This window comes from Choloepus didactylus, chromosome X, assembly GCF_015220235.1.
Source record: "Choloepus didactylus isolate mChoDid1 chromosome X, mChoDid1.pri, whole genome shotgun sequence".
In the NCBI taxonomy this organism is placed as follows: Eukaryota; Metazoa; Chordata; class Mammalia; order Pilosa; family Megalonychidae; genus Choloepus; species Choloepus didactylus.
Window position 1 is genome coordinate 107021070 of NC_051334.1, and position 27066 is coordinate 107048135.

A 27066-nucleotide genomic window follows, 5' to 3' on the forward strand; every position below is an offset into this window, starting at 1 on the left:
ATGGATGCTAAGTTATGTCACGTGAGGTAAGTTGAACCTGGTAGGTATACTTTAGCCTGGAGGATAGCCTTCAGTCTTCATGATTTTTGAATTCTCTTCTCTTCTCTCCAGTCTGAATACCATCTCTCTTAGTTCAGGCTCTTATCACTTGTCACTTGAATTACCTCAGTAGCCTGAATTATTGCACATAAGTAAATCCATTCCAGCTAGTTTAAATAGGAAAAAAAAATATATGTATTATTAAGGGATATTAGATAAGTTTTGAATAGGAAACCTGCAGAAACAGGCTGTAGTAACCTTATAGGAATAAACTTTCAGAACCACACAACTGAAAAGTCTGATTAAGGAACTGTTACATTCTCAGAACCACTTGATCAGACTGTCTTGATGAAGATGTGACTGCTGCCATCAATTCCAGAACTTTGTGACTCTGTTGCCACCAGTGCCAGCAAAAATGGTTGACCTACTCCTGGCCTGCTTACTCACATAGTTCATTTCTGAATCTACACTTCCTATAAATGCATTTCACTGGTGGAAAGCAAGCCACATGACTGTACTCTTGCTATAAGGCGTACCAAGAAATGTAGTTTTTTATGGATTTTACCTTGGTTAGGTGGGACTGGCAATGCAAGGATGTATTGAAGTGTCGTGGGGATGTTTAAATGATGTTGGGCAGCCAAAAATGACCACTATAGTTTCGTCTTCAGTAAGATTTTTCTCATCCTATGAGACCTAAATCCTGGTGAAGACTTCTCTGACCTTTCTGTTCTGTGTTTCCAAAGCAATTTATACATGCCTCTATTATAATTATTTGTTTGCATATCTGTTTTCCCTACTAGACTATGGATTATTGATTTTTATTTAATTGACCTGATGTATATAATTTACTAAGTATCAGGCATTGTTTTAAGTGCTTCAGTCTAAAAGCAGTCTGTCAGATGTGTACTCACTTAGCCAGCCTAGCATAGTCCCTGGTACTTAGCATGTATCAAGTAAATAAATGGTCCAAAATTTAGAAAATAGAGAAGAAAATAAAATGACACAGTCCTGCCACCTTAACACACTATTAGTATTTTGTTGTACATGTTTCATGCCTAGTCTTTCAAGGAAAAACTTATAAAAAATTAATCTGCTCTAAGATGGGATAGGATGCCTGAGGAGGTAGTGAGTTCCTCATCAGTTAAAAAAGATGCAGAACATAGATGAGCATCTGTGCTTTGTTTCTTTGATTCTACTTGATGCCACAATGCTAGGGCTATGAGAAAGAAATAGGAAAAGGATGTCTTCTGCCTCCTGATAAGTAAATAGTCATTAACAAATAAGACAGAAATAAGAAATAAGGAGATATGATAGATAAAATGGGGATAGAGACAGTGGTAGAGGTGATTAAGAAGGGGGGTCATATATACATACACAAAATTTATGGATATTGACTATGAATTGTCATAGGAGCCATTGCAGTGGGTGCAAATATAGAGTATGAGATTCTTGCTGTCAGTAAAGTTGCTATTCAACAAATGGACACAAGTTGATTACTTTTCACAGATCCTTTATTTTCCTCCATTCTCATGAGTTTTTAAAATAAATAAAAAATTTTTTTTGCCCGTTAATTTACTTGATTAAAAAAAAGGAATGGCTATACATATTGAAAGAGTAAAGGGATATAAATATTATTTTTTTCTTTTTATTTTATTGAGATATAATTCTCATAACATAAAATTCACCCTTTTAAAGTGTACAATTCTGAGGTTTTTAGTATATTAACAAAGTTGTGCAACCGTCACCACTATGTAATTCTAGAACATTTTCATCACCCCCAAAAGAAACCCTATACACATTAGCAGTCACTCCCTATTTTTCCCAGACATTCCCAAGCCTAGGCAACCACCAGTCTGTTTTCTGTCTCTATAGATTTGCCTCTTCTGGACATTTCTTATAAATGGAATCATACACTATGTCGTCTTTTTATGTCTGGCTTATGTCATTCAACATGGTGTTTTCAAGGTTCATCCATGTTGTAGCATGTATCAGAACTTCATTCCTTTTTTTTTTTTAATCATCATTTTATTGAGATATATTCACATACCACGCAGTCATACAAAACAAATCGTACTTTCGATTGTTTACAGTACCATTACATAGTTGTACATTCATCACCTAAATCAATCCCTGACACCTTCATTAGCACACACACAAAAATAACAAGAATAATAATTAGAGTGAAAAAGAGCAATTGAAGTAAAAAAGAACACTGGGTACCTTTGTCTGTTTGTTTCCTTCCCCTATTTTTCTACTCATCCATCCATAAACTAGACAAAGTGGAGTGTGGTCCTTATGGCTTTCCCAATCCCATTGTCACCCCTCATAAGCTACATTTTTATACAACTGTCTTCAAGATTCATGGGTTCTGGGTTGTAGTTTGATAGTTTCAGGTATCCACCACCAGCTACCCCAATTCTTTAGAACCTGAAAAGGGTTATCTAAAGTGTGCGTAAGAGTGCCCACCAGAGTGACCTCTCGGCTCCTTTTGGAATCTCTCTGCCACTGAAGCTTATTTCATTTCCTTTCACATCCCCCTTTTGGTCAAGAAGATGTTCTCCGTCCCACGATGCCGGGTCTACATTCCTCCCCGGGAGTCATATTCTACGTTGCCAGGGAGATTCACTCCCCTGGGTGTCTGATCCCACGTAGGGGGGAGGGCAGTGATTTCACCTTTCAAGTTGGCTTAGCCAGAGAGAGAGGGCCACATCTGAGCAACAAAGAGGCATTCAGGAGGAGACTCTTAGGCACAAATATAGGGAGGCCTAGCCTCTCCTTTGCAGCAACCGTCTTCCCAAGGGTAAAACTTATGGTAGAGGGCTCAACCCATCAAACCACCAGTCCCCTATGTCTGTGGTCATGTTAGCAACCATGGAGGTGGGTTAGGCGAATACCCCTGCACTCTCCACAGGCTCCTCAAGGGGGCACTAAATCTTTTTTTTTTTTCTTGTTTTTCTTTCTTTTTTTTTTTTTTTTTTAACTTTCCCTTCTTTTTTAAATCAACTGTATGAAAAAAAAAAGACAACAAACATACAATAAAAGAACATTTCAAAGAGCCCATAACAAGGGAGTAAGAAAAAGACAACTAACCTAAGATAACTGCTTAACTTCCAACATGTTCCTACTTTAACCCAAGACAGTTACATAATATAGCAACATTTCTGTGAACTTGTTCCTACTATATCCATCAGAATTTAACAGACCATAGTCATTTCTGGGCATCCCCAGAACGTTAAATAGCTTATCTGTTCTTCTTGGATTATTGTTCCCCCTTCCTTAATTGCTCTCTACTGCTAGTTCCCCTACATTCTACATTATAAACCATTTGTTTTACATTTTTCAAAGTTCACATTAGTGGTAGCATATAATATTTCTCTTTTTGTGCCTGGCTTATTTCGCTCAGCATTATGTCTTCAAGGTTCATCCATGTTGTCATGTTTCACCAGATCGTTCCTTCTTACTGCCGCGTAGTATTCCATCGTGTGTATATACCACATTTTATTTATCCACTCATCTGTTGAAGGGCATTTGGGTTGTTTCCATCTCTTGGCAATTGTGAATAATGCTGCTATGAACATTGGCGTGCAGATATCTGTTCGTGTCACTGCTTTCCGATCTTCCGGGTATATACCGAGAAGTGCAATCGCTGGATCGAATGGTAGCTCTATATCTAGTTTTCTAAGGAACTGCCAGACTGACTTCCATAGTGGCTGAACCATTATACAGTCCCACCAACAATGAATAAGAGTTCCAATTTCTCCACATCCCCTCCAGCATTTGTAGTTTCCTGTTTGTTTAATGGCAGCCATTCTAACCGGTGTTAGATGGTATCTCATTGTGGTTTTAATTTGCATCTCTCTAATAGCTAGTGAAGCTGAACATTGTTTCATGTGTTTCTTGGCCATTTGTATTTCCTCTTCAGAGAACTGTCTTTTCATATCTTTTGCCCATTTTATAATTGGGCTGTCTGTACTATTGTCATTGAGTTGTAGGATTTCTTTGTATATGCAAGATATCAGTCTTTTGTCAGATACATGGTTTCCAAAAATTTTTTCCCATTGAGTTGGCTGCCTCTTTACCTTTTTGAGAAATTCCTTTGAGGTGCAGAAACTTCTAAGCTTGAGGAGTTCCCATTTATCTATTTTCTCTTTTGTTGCTTGTGCTTTGGGTGTAAAGTCTAGGAAGTGGCCGCCTAATACAAGGTCTTGAAGATGTTTTCCTACATTATCTTCTAGGAGTTTTATGGTACTTTCTTTTATATTGAGATCTTTGGTCCATTTTGAGTTAATTTTTGTGTAGGGGGTGAGGTAGGGGTCCTCTTTCATTCTTTTGGATATGGATATCCAACTCTCCCAGCCCCATTTGTTGAAAAGACCATTATGACTCAGTTCAGTGACTTTGGGGGCCTTATCAAAGATCAGTCGGCCATAGATCTGAGGGTCTATCTCGGAATTCTCAATTCGATTCCATTGATCTATATGTCTATCTTTGTGCCAGTACCATGCTGTTTTGGCAACTGTGGCTTTAGAATAAGCTTCAAAGTCAGGGAGTGTAAGTCCTCCCACTTCGTTTTTCTTTTTTAGAGTGTCTTTAGCAATTCGAGGCATCTTCCCTTTCCAAATAAATTTGATAACTAGCTTTTCCAAGTCTGCAAAGTAGGTTGTTGGAATTTTGATTGGGATTGCATTGAATCTGTAGATGAGTTTGGGTAGAATTGACATCTTAATGACATTTAGTCTTCCTATCCATGAACATGGAATATTTTTCCATCTTTTAAGGTCCCCTTCTATTTCTTTTAGTAGAGTTATGTAGTTTTCTTTGTATAGGTCTTTTACATCTTTGGTTAAGTTTATTCCTAGGTACTTGATTTTTTTAGTTGCTATTGAAAATGGTATCTTTTTCTTGAGTGTCTCTTCAGTTTGTTCATTTCTAGCATATAGAAACATTACTGACTTATGTGCATTAATCTTGTATCCCGCTACTTTGCTAAATTTGTTTATTAGCTCTAGTAGCTGTATCGTCGATTTCTCAGGGTTTTCTAGATATAAGATCATATCATCTGCAAACAATGACAGTTTTACTTCTTCTTTTCCAATTTGGATGCCTTTTATTTCTTTGTCTTGGCGGATTGCCCTGGCTAGCACTTCCAGCACAATGTTGAATAACAGTGGTGACAGCGGGCATCCTTGTCTTGTTCCTGATTTTAGAGGGAAGGCTTTCAGTCTCTCACCATTGAGTACTATGCTGGCTGTGGGTTTTCATATATGCTCTTTATCATGTTGAGGAAGTTTCCTTCAATTCCTACCTTTTGAAGTGTTTTTATCAAAAAGGGATGTTGGATTTTGTCAAATGCTTTTTCAGCATCTATTGAGATGATCAATTGATTTTTCCCTTTCGAGTTTTTAATGTGTTGTAATACATTGATTGTTTTTCTTATGTTGAACCATCCTTGCATGCCTGGAATGAACCCCACTTGGTCATGGTGTATGATTTTTTTAATGTGTCTTTGGATTCGATTTGCAAGTATTTTGTTGAGGATTTTTGCATCTATATTCATTAGGGAGATTGGCCGGTAGTTTTCCTTTTTTGTAGCATCTTTGCCTGATTTTGGTATTAGATTGATGTTAGCGTCATAAAATGAGTTATGTAGTGTTCCCTTTTCTTCAATGTTTTGAAAGAGTTTGAGTAAGATTGGTGTCAGTTCTTTCTGGAAAGTTTGGTAGAATTCCCCTGTGAAGCCATCTGGCCCTGGGCATTTATTTGTGGGAAGATTTTTGATGAGTGATTAGATCTCTTTGCTTGTGATGGGTTGGTTGAGGTCTTCTATTTCTTCTCTGGTCAGTCTAGGTTGTTCATATGTTTCCAGGAAATTGTCCATTTCTTCTACATTGTCCAGTTTGTTGCCATGCAGTTGTTCATAATATCCTATTATAATTTTTTTAATTTCTTCAGGATCTGCAGTTATGTCACCTTTTTCATTCATTATTTTGTTTATATGGGTCTTCTCTCTTTTTGATTTTGTCAGTCTAGCTAGGGGCTTGTCAATCTTGTTGATCTTCTCAAAGAACCAACTTTTGGTGATATTTATCCTCTCTATTGTTTTTTTGTTCTCTATGTCATTTATTTCTGCTTTAATCCTTGTTATTTCTTTTCTTCTACTTGGTTTAGGATTGGTTTGCTGTTCATTTTCTAGCTTCTTCAGTTGATCCATTAGTTCTTTGATTTTGGCTCTTTCTTTCTTTTTAATATATGCGTTTAGTGCTATAAATTTCCCCCTTAGCACTGCTTTTGCTGCATCCCATAGATTTTGGTATGTTGTGTTCTCATTTTCATTCGTCTCTATATATTTAGCAATTTCTCTTGCTATTTCTTCTTTAACCCACTGATTGTTTAGGAGTGTGTTGTTTAACCTCCAGGTATTTGTGAATTTTCTAAGTCTCTGATGGTTATTGACTTCTAATTGTATTCCATTGTGGTCAGAGAATGTGCTTTGAATAATTTCAATCTTTTTAAATTTATTGAGGCTTGTTTTATGTCCCAGCATATGATCTATTCTGGAGAAAGTTCCGTGAGCACTAGAAAAGTATGTGTATCCTGGTGATTTGGGATGTAATGTCCTGTATATGTCTGTTAAATCTAATTCATTTATCAGATTGCTTAGGTTTTCAATTTCCTTATTGGTCTTCTGTCTGGTTGATCTATCTATAGGAGAGAGTGATGTGTTGAAGTCTCCCACAATTATTGTGGAAACATCAATTGCTTCCTTTAGTTTTGCCAGTGTTTCTCTCATGTATTTTGTGGCACCTTGATTCGGTGCATAGACATTTACGATTGTTATTTCTTCTTGCTGAATTGCCCCTTTTATTAGTATGTAGTGGCCTTCTTTGTCTCTCAAAACATCCCTGCATTTGAAGTCTATTTTATCTGAGATTAATATTGCTACACCTGCTTTCTTTTGGCTGTAGCTTGCATGAAATATTTTTTTCCATCCTTTCACTTTCAGTTTCTTTGTGTCCCTGTGTCTAAGATGAGTCTCTTGTATGCAACATATTGATGGTTCATTTTTTTTGATCCATTCTGCGAATCTATATCTTTTAATTGGGGAGTTTAATCCATTTACATTCAACGTTATAACCGTGAAGGCATTTCTTGAATCGGCCATCTTATCCTTTGGTTTATGTTTGCCATATTTTCCCTCTCTCTATTAATATCCTTTATTGTACCCATACCGAATCTCTTTAGTACTGAACCTTTCTCCAAGTCTCTCTGTCCTGTCTTTGTTTCTCTGTCTGTAGGGCTCCCTTTAGTATCTCCAGTAGGGCAGGTCTCTTGTTAGCAAATCCTCTCAGCATTTGTTTGTCTGTGAAAAATTTAAGCTCTCCGTCAAATTTGAAGGAGAGCTTTGCTGGATAAAGTATTCTTGGCTGGAAATTTTTCTCACTCAGAATTTTAAATATATCGTGCCACTGCCTTCTCGCCTCCATGGTGGCTGCTGAGTAGTCACTACTTAGTCTTATGCTGTTTCCTTTGTATGTGGTGAATTGCTTTTCTCTTGCTGCTTTCAGAACTTGCTCCTTCTCTTCTGTGTTTGACAGTGTGATCAGTATATGTCTCGGAGTGGGTTTATTTGGATTTATTCTATTTGGAGTTCGCTGAGCATTTATGATTTGTGTATTTATGTTGTTTAGAAGATTTGGGAAGTTTTCCCCAACAATTTCTTTGAATACTCTTCCTAGACCTTTACCCTTTTCTTCCCCTTCTGGGACACCAATGAGTCTTATATTTGGACGTTTCATATTGTCTATCATATCCCTGAGGTCCATTTCGATTTTTTCAATTGTTTTCCCCATTCTTTCTTTTATGCTTTCATTTTCCATTCTGTCATCTTCCAGGTCACTGATTCGTTGTTCAACTTCCTCTAGTCTTGTACTATGAGTGTCCAGAATCTTTTTAATTTGGTGAACAGTTTCTTTAATTTCCATAAGATCATCCATTTTTTTATTTAGTCTTGCAATGTCTTCTTTATGCTCTTCTAGAGTCTTCTTGATTTCCTTTATATCCCGTACTATGGTCTCATTGTTCATCTTTAGTTCTTTGAGTAGCTGCTCTAGGTGCTGTGTCTCTTCTGGTCTTTTGATTTGGGTGCTTGGGCTTGGGTTATCCATATCGTCTGGTTTTTTCATATGCTTTATAATTTTCTGTTGTTTTTGGCCTCGTGACATTTGCTGAACTTGATAGGGTTCTTTAAGGGTTTGTAGACCTATTGAAGTCCTTATCTCTAATTTATCAGATCTACAGCTTCGTGGAGTACACTTTCTCTAACTAACCAGCAGGTGGCGTCCACGAGCCACCTGTTCTCCACAAGCCAGTTCTCCCTTGCTTAGCCTTTTTGGTGAGTGTGGGAGTGAGTCTTGTGGGGCCCAATTGGTGTACCAAGCTTGCGTGTGTAGTTGGTGTTGCCTGCCCTGTATGTGGGGCGTGTTTCTGGGCAGTCGGGGAGGGGGGGTGGCCCTAACAATCAAATCTCCCTGGTGATCCTAGAGTTTTAAAGCTGCTGCAATAGTCTAATCCTTCAGTTCAGTCCTGCCACAGTTTGTCTTTGCCACTGACCCACAAGTCCTTGGTATTGGCGTATGGCTCCTGAGACTTGCAAGTGGGCCCCTCCTTCAGGCTGTGCACCCGGGTCCTCTGTTGAGGGATGACTGTGCTATGTCACAGGTGAGTGCCGTCCCCCCAGGGCAGTTCTGGGCTGCTGGGCTGTGTAGGGAGGCTCCCAGTCTGCTCAAATGATGGCTGATTGGGGCTTTGTTAATTCACACTGCTCCACCTTCCCAACTTTGGGACAATCAGCTGAGGTTGCAGGGAAGGGTAATGTCCACGCCCAGTTTTGTGGTGTGTGCCTGATATTTGAAGCACTTCTGTCACCCTGGGTTGTCTGGGGCAGCTCTGGGCTATGGGGCTGGCGATGGGCAGGAGTGTTTCCTGTCCACCAGGATGGTGGCTGTGAGCGGACACCCCCCTTTTCTTGGGAAGTTGTGTTGTTTAGTGAATTTTCTCAGCCCCTGGATTATTGCCTTTTGTCTCAGAGCTCTCTTAGTTCTGCTCTTGACTTGACGTGCCCAAATTGAGAGTCTTTGAAGCTTTCTGTATTGGGCTTCTTAGAGTAATTGTTTTAGAAAAAGACAAAAGGATTAAAAAAAAAAAAAAAAAAAAGGCCCTCAGAGATCTAATGGGTTATTGAAATGCTAATAGACAAAGCAACCAGGGCCATTAAGGAAAGGTCCACAGGGCAGAGAGATCAGCTTTTCTTCGGGATTTGCATATGCGCCTCACGGCCTGAGCTCCGCCCTTCCCCTTTTTGTGTTCACCAGAACTCCAAAAATCCTCCGCTTTTATTTTGGAGTTTTTCGTGTTGTTTTTTTTTTTCTATGCCTGTCTCCTCTCTGCTGGGCTGGCTGCTCTCAGATTCTCTGGTGTCTGGTCTCAGTGTATCTATGGTTGGAGTTTGGATCAGTAGAATGAGTTTCCGATAAGGGCTGCCACTGCAGTTCTCCCTTCTCCTTCCCAGAGCTGACAGCCCCTCCTCCCACGGGACTGAGCCTGGCAGGGAGGGGCGCGGGTCCCCTGGCCGTAAAAACTTACAGATTTCGCTGATCTCAGCAGTTCCACGTTTTCATGAGTGTTGTATGAAGTATGCCCAAAGTCAGATTGCTCTGTGGTGTCCAGTCCACGTAGTTCCTGGCTTTCTACCTACTTTCCTGGAGGAGTAACTAAAACATACAGCTCACCAGTCTGCCATCTTGCCCCGCCTCCTCATTCCTTTTTGTGGCTGAATTTCATTGTATGGATATACCACATTTTGTTTACCCATTCTTCAGTTGATGGACGTTTGGGTTATTTCACTCTTTGGCTTTTATGAATAATGCTGCTATGAACATCTGTGGACATGTTTTTGTGTGGACATATGTTTTCAGTACTCTTGGGTACATATACCTAAGAATATGGTAGTAACTCTATATTTAACTTTTTGAGGAACTGCCAGACTGTTTTCCCATATGGATGCATCATTTTACATCCCCACTAGCAATGTATGAAGATTCTGGTTTCTTCAAATTCCCATCAACACTTGTTTTTGTCTTTTTTTTTTTTTTTTTGGTTAATGGCTGGCCTAGTGGGTGTGAAGTGGTTTTGATTTGCATTTCCCTAATGACTAATGATTTTGAGCAGTTTTTCATGTGCTTATCGGCCATTCCTATATCTTCTTTAGAAAAATATCTAATCAAATCCTTTGTGCATTTTTAAATTGGGTTAATTGTCATTTTATTGTTCAGTTTTAAGAGTTCTTTATTCTGGATGCAAGTCCCTTATCAGATATATGATTTGTAAACATTTTTGCTCATTTTGTGGGTTGTCTTTTCACTTGATGCTATTATTCAAAGCACAGTCATTTCCAAGTTGGTTTTATGTCTCCTCAAGTGTGTCTACCTTCATATGTTGCAAGGGTTATCATGGGTTTCAAAATGAAGAAAAATAATTTGTCTGTTGAAAATGTTATATGTGTGTATATGAATTCATCACAAAATAAAAAATAATTCCCAAGAAATTAAAGTTTATCATAGCTCAAAACAATATGTTCTTGTAACTGAATATATTTTTTTTCCAATGAGTGATTTTTGTTATCCCAATATGGCTAATTGTATATTTGCTTTCCTTTTTTTTTTTTTTTTCTCTTTTCAAATCCAGGAACTTCTCATGAGTTTTTCTTCCATGGCATATTATAGATATATATCCCCCTATTCATTTATAAATCAGAATTTGCTTTTCAGAATAATAGTAATCCTAAGGACAGATATACAATATAGTAATAATGTTTTCTTTATTTTTTGTTATCGAGGTATATAAATGTCTTTGTCAAGCTTGTATGATGCATACCTATGCAATAAACTTTTTTCATGTGGAATAGTTAAAATTCATTCTGTGGAAAAGTTAATGTTTTTTTCTTTGTGCTCATTAGTTAGACAGGTAGAAGTATGAACCATGAATATATGGTAAAATTTACACAGCAATATGGTATATAGAGTGAAAAATAATAGTAAAGTATCCTTAAAAGTGATTATTGTTAGAAATAGCATGGCTTATTATTTTAAGACATAGAGAATATTAATATTTATCACTTTTGAAACACTTAGCCAGAAATTTATCAATCCTCACAGTATATGTTCTTTCTAACAGGAGGACATGAACCTTAATGAAGAACGAAAAGCTCCTTTGCGAAACAAAGATTTTACCACCAAACGTGAGATGGTTGTCCAGTATATTTCTGCCACTGCCAAATCTGTGAGTAGTGAGATTTTTCTGACACCAATATAATGAGCTTAGGGTAGCATTACCTACTTAAAAAACAAAACAAAAATAAACCTTCAGATTTTCAAATTCCTTCCTCATAAATTCATCTAGTCTATTCGGAAGACAATTTATACATATATTTTTACACAATTGGTGCATATATCAAAACCATTCTTAATTAGAATTGAGACTTCCATTATCATAAACATGGTAAACACACTAAGGATAGAAGGCTCTGAGTTAATCCAGTGAGTTTTGCAGCAGAAGTTTTGTGCATTTACTAAAAATTGAGAGCAGCTTGCAGATATTCCACTTAATATATGGTTTGTTAGATGAAAATTTCAGATTTTACGGGAGAAGACACAAACACAGCCTGGTCAGAAGCTTCACCTAAATTTACATTAACGCTACATGTTGTGTGTCTGCTTGCATGAGATTTTTAGCATTATTTTTAATATGCAATAGTAATTGTTTTTTCATTTTTTTATGTGATACTAATTGTGTAAACTGCCTTGTGATTGTCATTGTACAGCTTTATTTAATATAAGGGAGAACACTTAATAGGAGCTTTAGTCAAGTCTGTTTTTCTGAGTCTTAAAAGACTCGAAAGTAGCATTCACTGAAAGGTTTGTTATCAACAGGAAAAGCCTAACATTTTAATGGAGTATTTTGCTTTGTTCGCTTCCAAAGGTGCTTCCAAAATAGCCTTCAGGTTTGATATTTTTGAATAGTGAAATGCATCTTCTACATTTCTATAAAGAGAAAGCTTTTCATATCTAGAGTTCATAAAATTATAAATATTTAAAAAATTTTTTATTGTAGTAACATATACAACTCAAAATTTCCCATCTGTTTTGAATTTACAAAGTTGAATAGTGAATAAAATAGTTCTTCATTGGCAAAAATATATTGTAAAATTATTTGGATATCCTATTATGTATTTCAGTATGGTAATTCCAGTGGCAATTACTAATGCGTTTCGCCCTGAATTCAACAACTGTATTGATACTACAGTTTACTTTAAGCAAGCTAAATCTGAATGCTGAACTATTTAAACATAACACAGTGCAGCTCTGCAAGAGCAGAGCAACAGCATGTTTTTGAATTTGCTTCTGGTATCCAAGGGCAGAAATATGTTTCAAGTGATAAGTGAAATTTGCCATGAGCGTCGTTTTCAATGAAATTAGGTGATGCATAGGGTTTTACTTTGAAATTCTGATGAATCTCTTCTCATTTTTGCTCTCAAGTTATTGTTCACAGTAAAATGCTTTAGGAAATGCTAGGTATACTTTCAGTGTTATTTTTCAAATACCTAAAGGCAAATACACTAGTAAATTTATATAACTAAATTTGAGTGCAAGGTACAGATAACAATATATGAATAATCATATGGTGTTCTTAATAAGATTTTGTTAGTATCTCTGGCTCGTTTGTTGTTGTCATGTGTATGTTTAAGTGGGACTGAATATAATGAAGATTATATGAAGCCACACTTATTCCTTAACCTTTTGATTTTTGTTCTACCTCAATGTAGAATTAGTTTTCATTTATCTTCATATTGTTTCTTCAACTGACCAAAGAAATGCACATTTTAGGTTCTATATTTATTTTTTCAGATTAAAATGCTAGTATTCTGGTAACTATTAGATGAGCTCTCTTGAATTGCTTATACCAAAAGTGGAAATTCAGTGTTTCTCAGAAGATTTAAATATCCCATCTTGAAGGCATTAGCCTCATAATCAGTACTGTAACTGTTTAATGTGTGACCCTTATTTGTTCGTTTAACATACATCTAAGCACCTGACATGTGTATAGCACTTTCATTAGAGTTCCAGAATTATACATTTCATTTGCTAATATTTTTCATGGACCACATATTATGATGAAAGAAAGCCTGTCGACAAGCATGTTTTAAAGGTTTCTTACCTTGAGTAGACATTAATTAGTGCTGTGTTTTCTGTCATTAAAACAAAGAAAATTGCTAATGTAATTTCCTTTGAAGATGAGAGGGATACTTTTCAGCAACACATAATAACTCTCATCTTTTGACCTTTTCATGTTCATGACAATAAAATTTGCACAAATTATAACCTCTAATGTATGGCTGTTTACCTGTGTGTAACCATCCTGCTGTCTTTCATTATGCTTTAGATATGTTTAGTATGTCTTGTACTTTTTTTTTTTTACTTACTTTTGCATTATACTGATATGCATAAAAATGTCTCCTTATTTAAAATAGATACGATTGTAACCACTTCTTTTTAATGAAAATACTTTATAGGTAGTCAAAACTTTCATCTTGGAGGAAAAACAAAGTTAAAGACAAGAGTACCTGGTGGGAAAATTAAACACGCAAGTGAGAATTATAGTTAAATTTAAACATAAATTGTACATTTTCTCCTTTAAACACCTGGTTTGGTCATTTTGTATGGAATCTAAAAAACAAAATAAGAGCTCAGTAAGAAATGTCCATCATTCTCCTGGGTTCCTGGGTAAGGACATTAAAATAAGATGAAACAGTACACACATAGGTGGTCAAAACCTGTTTCTAAAGCAAATAAGCATCTTTTGTTGTGTAATTAACTTTGCTAAAATTAGTATGGAATAAGAGAATTTAAAGGACATTACAAAGATAATGATGAAAAATGTTGCTTAGTTTTTTTCCCCTTAAAGTCTCATAATGGAGATTAAGTTGTGTGAATGATTACAAGAAAAAAAAAATAGTTTGAATAAATCAGTTGGTGATCATTAACTTTAAATAAGGGGGTGGAGAAGAGCCTCTCCTCTGCATTTTATTTCCTATTTGCTGGATTCCATGTAGGAAGTGTGATTACGGACTTGACGTGGGTTGTTGGTACATGTTGTTGGCCACAAATAATCTGGAAAAGTTTGTATTTTCAAAACATATTTTGAGAAATGGAAAACTGAGCTTTGTTAATATTTCAGAACTTTTCATACTTATTCATAATACTAAAACAGTCAGCATATGTTGGTGACTTAGACGGGATGCTTGCATGTAATAAAAAGCATATATAGACATTTAGGAGGAAAAGTTATTGACTGAAATCAATGTGCTTTAGCTAAATACAATCATTTTGCAATCTAGATGAATCTTTAAATGGGCAATACTCTGGTTGTTTCACTGAGTATAGACCAGCCTTAATTAAGACTGGTTCATGGTTTTTTTTGCTTGTTTTTGTTTTGTTTTTTTATCTTTTTAATCTTTTTTTAATCCGATGTCCCAGGTAAATAAACAAGGGACAAATAAAACCTCTGTCTTTTTGGTGTAGGACAAAGTAATTTAGGCCAACATTATATCTTTCAATACAGAGAAGTTTGTTAATGGCACCAAAGAGGCTTTTTTTCACTTAAATAATCACTGCCTTTAAATAGTCTGTTGAACGAGTATTTAAGAAAGCTGCTTTCCTATTTGAAGATTCATGGATTCCTCTGAAATAATTTGCTAGGTAACTGACATTATCTTTTTGTATTTTGTGCTGTCCTCTTCAACTTAGGATTCTTACTGGGGTTTCAATTAATTTTTTTTTTTTTTTTTTTTTCATAGAAAACAAATTGTACTTTCGATTGTTTACAGTACCATTACATAGTTGTACATTCATCACCTAAATCAATCCCTGACACCTTCATTAGCACACACACAAAAATAACAAGAATAATAATTAGAGTGAAAAAGAGCAATTGAAGTAAAAAAGAACACTGGGTACCTTTATCTGTTTGTTTGCTTCCCCTACTTTTCTACACATCCATCCATAAACTAGACAAAGTGGAGTTTGGTCCTTATGGCATTCCCAATCCCACTGTCACCCCTCATAAGCTACATTTTTATACAACTGTCTTCGAGATTCATGGGTTCTGGGTTGTAGTTTAATAGTTTCAGGTATCCACCACCAGCTACCCCAATTCTTTAGAACCTAAAAAAGGTTGTCTAAAGTGTGCGTAAGAGTGCCCACCAGAGTGATCTCTCGGCTCGTTTTGGAATCTCTCTGCCACTGAAGCTTATTTCATTTCCTTTCACATCCCCCTTTTGGTCAAGAAGATGTTCTCCATCCCACGATGCCGGGTCTACATTCCTCCCCGGGAGTCATATTCCACGTTGCCAGGGAGATTCACTTCCCTGGGTGTCTGATCCCACGTAGGGGGGAGGGCAGTGATTTCACCTTTCAAGTTGGCTTAGCCAGAGAGACAGGGCCACATCTGAGCAACAAAGAGGCATTCAGGAGGAGACTCTTAGGCACAAATACAGGGAGGCCTAGCCTCTCCTTTGCAGCAACCGTCTTCCCAAGGGTAAAACTTATGGTAGAGGGCTCAACCCATCAAACCTCCAGTCCCCTATGTCTGTGGTCCTGTTAGCAACCATGGAGGTGGGGTAGGCGAATACCCCTGCATTCTCCACAGGCTCCTCAAGGGGGCACTACATCTTTTTTTTTTTTTTTCCTTGTTTGTCTTTTTTCTTTTCTTTTTTTTTTTTTAACTTTCCCTTCTTTTTTAAATCAACTGTATGAAAAAAAAGTTAAAAAGAAAACAAACATACAATAAAAGAACATTTCAAAGAGACCATAACAAGGGAGTAAGAAAAAGACAACTAACCTAAGATAACTGCTTAACTTCCAACATGTTCCTACTTTACCCCAAGAAAGTTACATAATATAGCAACATTTCAGTGAACTTGTTCCTACTACATCCATCAGAAATTAACAGACCATAGTCATTTCTGGGCATCCCCAGAACGTTAAATAGCTTATCTGTTCTTCTTGGATTATTGTTCCCCCTTCCTTAATTGCTCTCTACTGCTAGTTCCCCTACATTCTACATTATAAACCATTTGTTTTACATTTTTCAAAGTTCACATTAGTGGTAGCATATAATATTTCTCTTTTTCTGCCTGGCTTATTTCGCTCAGCATTATGTCTTCAAGGTTCATCCATGTTGTCATATGTTTCACGAGATCGTTCCTTCTTACTGCCGCGTAGTATTCCATCGTGTGTATATACCACATTTTATTTATCCACTCATCTGTTGAAGGACATTTGGGTTGTTTCCATCTCTTGGCAATTGTGAATAATGCTGCTATGAACATTGGCGTGCAGATATCTGTTCGTGTCACTGCTTTCCGATCTTCCGGGTATATACCGAGAAGTGCAATCGCTGGATCGAATGGTAGCTCTATATCTAGATTTCTAAGGAACTGCCAGACTGACTTCCAGAGTGGCTGAACCATTATACAGTCCCACCAACAATGAATAAGAGTTCCAATTTCTCCACATCCCCTCCAGCATTTGTAGTTTCCTGTTTGTTTAATGGCAGCCATTCTAATCGGTGTTAGATGGTATCTCATTGTGGTCTTAATTTGCATCTCTCTAATAGCTAGTGAAGCTGAACATTTTTTCATGTGTTTCTTGGCCATTTGTATTTCCTCTTCAGAGAACTGTCTTTTCATATCTTTTGCCCATTTTATAATTGGGCTGTCTGTACTATTGTCATTGAGTTGTAGGATTTCTTTGTATATGCAAGATATCAGTCTTTTGTCAGATACATGGTTTCCAAAAATTTTTTCCCATTGAGTTGGCTGCCTCTTTACCTTTTTGAGAAATTCCTTTGAGGTGCAGAAACTTCTAATCTTGAGGAGTTCCCATTTATCTATTTTCTCTTTTGTTGCTTGTGCTTTGGGTGTAAAGTCTAGGAAGTGGCCTCCTAATACAAGGTCTTGAAGATGTTTTCCTACATTATCTTCTAGGAGTTTTATGGTACTTTCTTTTATATTGAGATCTTTGGTCCATTTTGAGTTAATTTTTGTGTAGGGGGTGAGGTAGGGGTCCTCTTTCATTCTTTTGCATATGGATATCCAACTCTCCCCGCCCCATTTGTTGAAAAGACCATTATGACTCAGTTCGGTGACTTTGGGGGCCTTATCAAAGATCAGTCGGCCATAGATCTGAGGGTCTATCTCTGAATTCTCAATTCGATTCCATTGATCTATATGTCTATCTTTGTGCCAGTACCATGCTGTTTTGGCAACTGTGGCTTTATAATAAGCTTCAAAGTCAGGGAGTGTAAGTCCTCCCACTTCGTTTTTCTTTTTTAGAGTGTCTTTAGCAATTCGAGGCATCTTCCCTTTCCAAGTAAATTTGATCACTAGCTTTTCCAAGTCTGCAAAGTAGGTTGTTGGAATTTTGATTGGGATTGCATTGAATCTGTAGATGAGTTTGGGTAGAATTGACATCTTAATGACATTTAGCCTTCCTATCCATGAACATGGAATATTTTTCCATCTTTTAAGGTCCCCTTCTATTTCTTTTAGTAGAGTTATGTAGTTTTCTTTGTATAGGTCTTTTACATCTTTGGTTAAGTTTATTCCTAGGTACTTGATTTTTTTAGTTGCTATTGAAAATGGTATCTTTTTCTTGAGTGTCTCTTCAGTTTCTTCATTTCTAGCATATAGAAACATTACTGACTTATGTGCATTAATCTTGTATCCCGCTACTTTGCTAAATTTGTTTATTAGCTCTAGTAGCTGTATCGTCGATTTCTCAGGGTTTTCTAGATATAAGATCATATCATCTGCAAACAATGACAGTTTTACTTCTTCTTTTCCAATTTGGATGCCTTTTATTTCTTTGTCTTGCCGGATTGCCCTGGCTAGCACTTCCAGCACAATGTTGAATAACAGTGGTGACAGCGGGCATCCTTGTCTTGTTCCTGATCTTAGAGGGAAGGCTTTCAGTCTCTCACCATTGAGTACTATGCTGGCTGTGGGTTTTTCATATATGCTCTTTATCATGTTGAGGAAGTTTCCTTCAATTCCTACCTTTTGAAGTGTTTTTATCAAAAAGGGATGTTGGATTTTGTCAAATGCTTTTTCAGCATCTATTGAGATGATCAATTGATTTTTCCCTTTCGAGTTTTTAATGTGTTGTAATACATTGATTGTTTTTCTTATGTTGAACCATCCTTGCATGCCTGGAATGAACCCCACTTGGTCATGGTGTATGATTTTTTTAATGTGTCTTTGGATTCGATTTGCAAGTATTTTGTTGAGGATTTTTGCATCTATATTCATTAGGGAGATTGGCCGGTAGTTTTCCTTTTTTGTAGCATCTTTGCCTGGTTTTGGTATCAGATTGATGTTAGCTTCTTAAAATGAGTTAGGTAGTGTTCCATTTTTTTCAATGTTTTGAAAGAGTTTGAGTAAGATTGGTGTCAGTTCTTTCTGGAAAGTTTGGTAGAATTCCCCTGTGAAGCCATCTGGCCCTGGGCATTTATTTGTGGGAAGATTTTTGATGACTGATTGGATCTCTTTGCTTGTGATGGGTTGGTTGAGGTCTTCTATTTCTTCTCTGGTCAGTCTAGGTTGTTCATATGTTTCCAGGAAATTGTCCATTTCTTCTACATTATCCAGTTTGTTGCCATACAGTTGTTCATAATATCCTCTTATAATTTTTTAAATTTCTTCAGGATCTGCAGTTATGTCACCTTTTTCATTCATTATTTTGTTTATATGGGTCTTCTCTCTTTTTGATTTTGTCAGTCTAGCTAGGGGCTTGTCAATCTTGTTGATCTTCTCAAAGAACCAACTTTTGGTGATATTTATCCTGTCTATTGTTTTTTTGTTCTCTATGTCATTTATTTCTGCTTTAATCCTTGTTATTTCTTTTCTTGTACTTGGTTTAGGATTGGTTTGCTGTTCATTTTCTAGCTTCTTCAGTTGATCCATTAGTTCTTTGATTTTGGCTCTTTCTTCCTTTTTAATATATGCGTTTAGTGCTATAAATTTCCCCCTTAGCACTGCTTTTGCTGCATCCCATAGGTTTTGGTATGTTGTGTTCTCATTTTCATTCGTCTCTATATATTTAGCAATTTCTCTTGCTATTTCTTCTTTAACCCACTGATTGTTTAGGAGTGTGTTGTTTAACCTCCAGGTATTTGTGAATTTTCTAAGTCTCTGATGGTTATTGACTTCTAATTGTATTCCATTGTGGTCAGAGAATGTGCTTTGAATAATTTCAATCTTTTTAAATTTATTGAGGCTTGTTTTATGTCCCAGCATATGATGTATTCTGGAGAAAGTTCCGTGAGCACTAGAAAAGTATGTGTATCCTGGTGATTTGGGATGTAATGTCCTGTAGATGTCTGTTAAATCTAATTCATTTATCAGATTGTTTAGGTTTTCAATTTCCTTATTGGTCTTCTGTCTGGTTGATCTATCTATAGGAGAGAGTGATGTGTTGAAGTCTCCCACAATTATTGTGGAAACATCAATTGCTTCCTTTAGTTTTGCCAGTGTTTCTCTCATGTATTTTGTGGCACCTTGATTGGGTGCATAGACATTTACGATTGTTATTTCTTCTTGCTGAATTGCCCCTTTTATTAGTATGTAGTGGCCTTCTTTGTCTCTCAAAACATCCCTGCATTTGAAGTCTATTTTATCTGAGATTAATATTGCTACACCTGCTTTCTTTTGGCTGTAGCTTGCATGAAATATTTTTTTCCATCCTTTCACTTTCAGTTTCTTTGTGTCCCTGTGTCTAAGATGAGTCTCTTGTATGCAACATATTGATGGTTCATTTTTTTTGATCCATTCTGCGAATCTATATCTTTTAATTGGGGAGTTTAATCCATTTACATTCAACGTTAAAACCGTGAAGGCATTTCTTGAATCGGCCATCTTATCCTTTGGATTATGTTTGCCATATTTTTCCCTCTCTCTATTAATATCCTTTATTGTACCCATACCGAATCTCTTTAGTACTGAACCTTTCTCCAAGACTCTCTGTCCTGTCTTTGTTTCTCTGTCTGTAGGGCTCCCTTTAGTTTCTCCAGTAGGGCAGGTCTCTTGTTAGCAAATTCTCTCAGCATTTCTTTGTCTGTGAAAAATTTAAGCTCTCCCTCAAATTTGAAGGAGAGCTTTGCTGGATAAAGTATTCTTGGCTGGAAATTCCTCTCTCTCAGAATTTTAAATATATCGTGCCATTGCCTTCTCGCCTCCATGGTGGCTGCTGAGTAGTCACTACTTAGTCTTATGCTGTTTCCTTTGTATGTGGTGAATTGCTTTTCTCTTGCTGCTTTCAGAACTTGCTCCTTCTCTTCTATGTTTGACAGTGTGATCAGTATATGTCTCGGAGTGGGTTTTTTTGGATTTATTCTATTTGGAGTTCGCTGAGCATTTATGATTTGTGTATTTATGTTGTTTAGAAGATTTGGGAAGTTTTCCCCAACAATTTCTTTGAATACTCTTCCTAGACCTTTACCCTTTTCTTCCCCTTCTTGTACACCAATGAGTCTTATATTCGGACGTTTCATATTTTCTATCATATCCCTGAGGTCCATTTCGAGTTTTTCAATTTTTTTCCCCATTCTTTCTTTTATGCTTTCATTTTCCATTCTGTCATCTTCCAGGTCACTGATTCGTTGTTCAACTTCCTCTAGTCTTGTACTATGAGTGTCCAGAATCTTTTTAATTTGGTCAACAGTTTCTTTAATTTCCATAAGATCATCCATTTTTTTATTTAGTCTTGCAATGTCTTCTTTATGCTCTTCTAGGGTCTTCTTGATTTCCTTCATATCCCGTACTATGGTCTCATTGTTCATCTTTAGTTCTTTGAGTAGCTGCTCTAGGTGCTGTGTCTCTTCTGGTCTTTTGATTTGGGTGCTTGGGCTTGGGTTATCCATATCGTCTGGTTTTTTCATATGCTTTATAATTTTCTGTTGTTTTTGGCCTCGTGGCATTTGCTGAACTTGATAGGGTTCTTTTAGGGTTTGTAGACCAGTTGAAGTCCTTATCTCTAATTTATCAGACCTACAGCTTCGTGGAGTACACTTTCTCTAACTAACCAGCAGGTGGCGTCCACGAGCCACCTGTTCTCCACAAGCCAGATCTCCCCTGCTCAGCCTTTTTGGTGAGTGGGGGAGTGAGTCTTGTGGGGCCCAATTGGTGTACCAAGCTTGCGTGTGTAGTTGGTGTTGCCTGCCCTGTATGTGGGGCGTGTTTCTGGGCAGTCGGGGAGGGGGGGTGGCCCTAACAATCAAATCTCCCTGATGATCCTAGAGTTTTAAAGCTGCTGCAATAGTCTAATCCTTCAGTTCAGTCCTGCCACAGTTTGTCTCCGCCACTGACCCACAAGTCTTTGGTATTGGCGTATGGCTCCTGAGACTTGCAAGTGGGCCCCTCTTCCAGGCCGTGCACCCCGGGTCCTCTGTCGAGGGATGACTGTGCTATGTCACAGGTGAGTGCCGTCCCCCCAGGGCAGTTCTGGGCTGCTGGGCTGTGTAGGGAGGCTCCCAGTCTGCTCAAATGCTGGCTGAATGGGGCTTTGTTAATTCACACTGCTCCACCTTCCCAGCTCTGGGACATTCAGCTGAGGTTGCAGGGAAGGCTAATGTCCACGCCCAGTTTTGTGGTGTGTGCCTGTTATTTGAAGCACTTCCGTCACACTGGGTTGTCTGGGGCAGCTCTGGGCTATGGGGCTGGCGATGGGCAGGAGTGTTTCCTGTCCACCAGGATGGTGGCTGTGAGCGGACACCCCCCTTTTCTTGGGAAGTTGTGTTGTTTAGTGAATTTTCTCAGCCACTGGATTATTGCCTTTTGTCTCAGAGCTCTCTTAGTTCTGCTCTTGACTTGACGTGCCCAAATTGCAATTCTTTGAAGCTTTCTGTATTGAGCTTCTTAGAGTAATTGTTTTAGAAAAAGCAAAAAGGATTTAAAAAAAAAAAAAAAAAAAAAAAAAACGGCCCTCCTCAGAGATCTAATGGGTTATTGAAATGCTAATAGACGAAGCAACCAGGGCCATTAAGGAAAGGTGCACAGGGCAGAGAGATCAGCTTTGCTTCGGGATTTGCATATGCGCCTCAAGGCCTGAGCTCCGCCCTTCCCCCCTCTGCGTTCACCAGGACTCCAAAAATCCTCCGCTTTTATTTTGGAGTTTTTCGTGTTGTTTTTTTTTCTATGCCTGTCTCCTCTCTGCTGGGCTGGCTGCTCTCAGAGTCTCTGGTGTCTGGTCTCAGTCTATCTATGGTTGGAGTTTGAGTCAGTAGAATGAGTTTCCGATAAGAGCAGCCACTGCAATTCTCCCTTCTCCTTCCCGGAGCTGACAGCCCCTCCTCCCCCGGGACTGAGCCTGGCAGGGAGGGGCGCGGGTCCCCTGGCCGCAAAAACTTACAGATTTCGCTGATCTCAGCAGTTCCACGTTTTCATGAGTGTTGTATGAAGTATGCCCAAAGACAGATTGCTCTGTGGTGTCCAGTCCACGCAGTTCCTGGCTTTTTACCTACTTTCCTGGAGGAGTAGCTAAAACTTACAGCTCACCAGTCTGCCATCTTGCCCCGCCTCTCGCCAGCTACTTTTAAAAGATATGTTCCCTCTCTGTCACTTGGGTCCAAATGTTCCAGACTTTGTTCTCGCTGTCTTGCCGTCACCTCAGTTGACTCCCCGCGGGATCGGTCGCGCGCACCCCCACCTCAATTAATTTTTATATTTACTTTTAAAGCATTAGCTGAAAAATATAACACATAATTGGTAATAACTGCTATCAGATTAATGGTTTGAGATTGTGGATTAGCTCCAAATTTTTGGACATTTATTGATATTCAAATTTGATAACAGTGATTTGATTTATATTTGGATTTTGGCATAAAATTATGTTTGGGACCATGATTTCGCTTCTTGATTTCTTAAACACAATTCTGCCTCTCAGAAATTCTCTTATTTCTTATTCATTAAGTAAACTCCATTGAAGTTGCAATTTTTGAGCTGTTTCCTCCTTATGAATTTGTGCATGTTCGGATAGAAAATGCTTCGTTGTCTTCACATTATACAGAAGAGTTACCTTATAAAGGAAATGCTAAGGTGGCCTAGAAAACTAGAAAAATAAGCAATCTGTCTTCTTTGTAATTTTTGAATATATTCAGAAAGCAGTATTAAAGATCTTAAATTTCTATAAATATATTTCAGTTTTCAACCTTAGATTCCCTGCCTTACTTAATGCATGACTTTAAATGTAACGTTTATATTCTAAAATATCTTATTTTAAAGTTTATAGTATAGCTGTCAAAACAAGGAAAGGGGAAAAAGCAATCTAGAAAAATATCTATTTTCTATCCATAATTTTTGAGGGGCTGTCTGTGAGCTGGTAAAATATCTGATACCTGATTACACTTTATCTTGCATTACTTGATGTTTAGATTGCACTACATGAGAAGCCCATTACAGTACATTAAAAAAATCTTCAATAATTGTCTTTTATTTGGAAATCCTTATTCCACAGACTTAGATATTTTTGAAATATGGAAAAATTAGTACTGATATATTTATTTTAGTCTCTAGATCTAAAATGTTAAAAATATAAATAGGATTTGCTATTTACTAATTTAGTATAAATAGGGTTAGCTATTTACTAATTTACTAAACACTTAACTTCTGTGAAAAGCTTCATTACTAATATTGTTGCTGTTTGTTTTTTTTTACACCATAACCACTCTCCGTTGACCACTGCATGCAGATAGTTGGAAGTAAAGTTACGGTGAGTACATAAGATGTGTTTTACCCCTAGAAATAAATTTGCGCTTTCGGGAATTGGGTGATCTTTTGCTTACATTATTTTATATGTTTGGTTTTTCTTTTGGTGTATATTTTCCAAAGCAGTGAGATGAATATTCAGTTCAGGCGATTAGAATTTAGCTATGGTAAGTATTTTTCTCATGTGGTTTTGAGAAATGCTTTTAGAACTAGAATATGGTTATATATTTTGTCTTAAAAAATTTTACTTTTTAAAAAAAATTATGCCTGTGCCAGTCTTTATGATTCTGATTAAGTGTGTTTTACTATATAACTTTACCTCAGTTTCTCAGGATGGCAGCGAGAAATTCCTGGGAATACTTAAAATATCTCACTTTGATTTTAGTAGCTTTGATCACATAGTGTAATGGAAAGGACCCTTGATATGCAGTAAAGAGGCCTGGGTACTTGTCTTTATTGGGTGCTACTAATTGACTCTGACTTTGGGCATGTTATATATTTTCTCTGGGCTTCAGTTATTAAATGAATAAATTGAGGTGATTGGCTTAAAATGATCCTTTAAGGTTTTTCTGTTGCTGTCATTAAAGTGAGGGATTGAGAGCTATTTGTAATTACCTTGCCTTCATGACTAAGCATTCTTTATTTAGACAGCAGGGCAGGAAACATTATCTTTAACATCACTAAGTACTGTGGTATCTAGAATAGATAAAATTTAACAGTTGTTTTGCTTTTAAAAATTGATTTCTTCTTGGTTTTCTTTTTGTTCATGTGACATCCACGGGGGAAGAAGCCATCTACCTTTTAGGATAATTAAAAAAATCATCAAATATATATTTAGTGCTTATTTGCCAAGAACTGTGCTAGGTGCACTGATGACTGGAAAATAAGAATGAGATAAGACCTTATAGTTTCAATAATATATTTTGAAATAATCAAACCTTAAATTGTGCATGCTGGCTATAAGTGTAATAGGAATTTCCTAAGTAGGAAAGAGAAGTGGGGTTGAAGTAATCAAAGTTTAAATTGTGCATGCTGACTATAAGTGCAGTAGGAATTCATAAATAGGAAAGAGAAGTGGAGTTTAAGTAATTAGAGAAAGATTCATGCACATTTCTGGACTTAAGCTGGGCTTTCAAGAATAGTTATGGTGGCTAGGATTTGACGAGGGACAGGAGACTATGGAGAGGCTCCTAGGTTCTGGCCAAAATAATCAAAGGCAAAGACTTCCAGAGAGAATCAAGCCATGGGGGGAGAGGGGGCAGGGAAGGGGGAAGCAAGATTGACTTTGTTGGAACAAAGAATATATATTGAAAAGACTAAGAAATCAAGTTGAAAGAGGATCTTGAAGTTCAGGCAGAAGATTAGAAATTAGTTTGAGGAAGTGATATGATAAAAGCAGGGTTTAAGAAAAATAAATTTGATAGTAGTAGGTAGGCTGGATTAGGCTAATGGTTCTCAAACTTGAAAGTGCATCAAAATGCAAATTTTGTCCTCCTGCCCCAGGATTGTGATTCAGGAGGTCTGGGGTGGGACCAAGAAATCTGCATTTTTATCAAGTACTTCAAGAGACTATGAGACAGGTAGTTTTAAGGAGCTTGGTTTTGAGACATACAGGATTAGGAAAGGGAGAGACTTGTTTTTGGAGGTTACCTGGGAGGCGTTTGTGTGAGTCATTGAGGAACTCTATTAAACTGAAGGTCAGGTGTAGTAAGGGTGTGGTTAATTAAGGGAATTTTGAGGGATACAGGAGTCTTGAACTTATTTCTGTGTGGGCTGGAGCCAGCCTGTGTTTTTGGTCTGGGAATCATAAGCAACCCAATGGCCTACACCAGTGAAATATTACCAATTCCTCCACATCCGATCGATTACCAAGTTCTGTTGATTACTTCTCCTAAATAACTCTCTCTCCTGATTCCCCTCACTGTTATTTCTTTAGTTTAGATTCTCATCGTTTAACATGCCTGTGATTGCTGAAGCCTCCTGAGCAGTCTCCTTGTCTTCAGTCTCTCACCTTGTCCATACAGAAACTACACTATTATTAGAGGTCATATTTCCCTCCTCAAAATCTTCAAATGGCTCCCTATTGCCCATTGTGATCTTATCCCTGCCTCCTTTTCTAATTTCATCTCCAGTTGACTGTCCTCTATCTGTACAGAAACATTTTGCAATTCCTTAGCACCCTGTTCTTTAAATCAAGCATATTCCATTTCTTTGAGCTGGAATGTCCTTTTCTTCTTTAGTGTGTCCAGGAAGCCCCTAAACATCCATCAAGATTAAGCTTTGTATCACTTGTGAGGAGAAGCTGTCCTAGATAACTCCTTCCATCCTGTGCAGCAACTAAATATAGCTCTGTTTTAGTTTCCTAGGCTGCTTAAAGCAAATATCATGAAATGGTTTGGGTTTAAACAATGGGAATTGATTAGCTTACAGTTTTGAGGCTGAGAAAATGTCCAAATCAGGGCATCATCAAGGTGATGCTTTCTTCCTGAAGATTGGCTGCCAGCCATCCATGGTTCCTCTGCCTCAAGGCAAGGCACATGGTGGCTTTGCTGGTTTCTCCCTTCTCTTCAGGGTTTTGTTCTCTCCCTCCCCCCCTCATGTATTATTGTAATAAATCATTTACCTATCTCTCTTCCCCAATGAATATAGCTCCTGCCCTCAAGAAGATTGGTCAAATGGGGAAGGCAGAATGAACAAACAGAATGAAGATAGGGCCTGAAGATGCAATAGAGTTTGCCAAGTGGCAGGCTGGCAAGCAGTACATGGTTCATGGAAAAGTTTTATTTTGTCCCAGAAAGTTTTAATAGACAGTATAAAGAGATAGATGTTATGATCGATTGGCAACATTAACAAAATCAGAGCTGCACTTGGGAAGATTAATGTATAGCAATGGAAATTGGAGGGATAAGAGACAAGGGCAGGGAGATCAAGCTGGGAGTTGTTGCAGTATTTAAAGTAATACGACCCTGAACTGGCGTATGGCTAGTAAGAACTAAATGGAGGGTACGAATGAGAGAGAGAAATTGTGGAAGTAGACTACATCAGGCTCAGGAAATGATTAAAAAGGGCAGGGGAGATGTGTGAATCAGTAGTGACTGAAATTTCAAGTAACGGTGATTTGAGCATTTTAGAGAAGTAAGGAGCAAGACCAA

The 27066-nt window shown here is 37.5% G+C and overlaps 1 protein-coding gene across 4 annotated transcripts in view; it reads left to right on the forward strand.

Annotated features, from left to right (window-relative positions):
- LOC119522748 (protein diaphanous homolog 2-like) overlaps window positions 1-27066 on the forward strand; it is a 132578-nt gene that overhangs the window by 66010 nt on the left and 39502 nt on the right. For 2 of the 4 annotated variants that reach the window (XM_037821369.1, XM_037821371.1), the window contains exons 4-5: window positions 11272-11376; window positions 23898-23918. In XM_037821369.1, the coding sequence (XP_037677297.1) occupies window positions 11272-11376; window positions 23898-23918 (126 nt within the window). Of the gene's footprint in view, window positions 1-11271; window positions 11377-13666; window positions 13798-23897; window positions 23919-24037; window positions 24059-27066 lie in introns of those variants that run through there. The other 2 variants (XM_037821373.1, XM_037821372.1) reach the window with 2 other exon arrangements.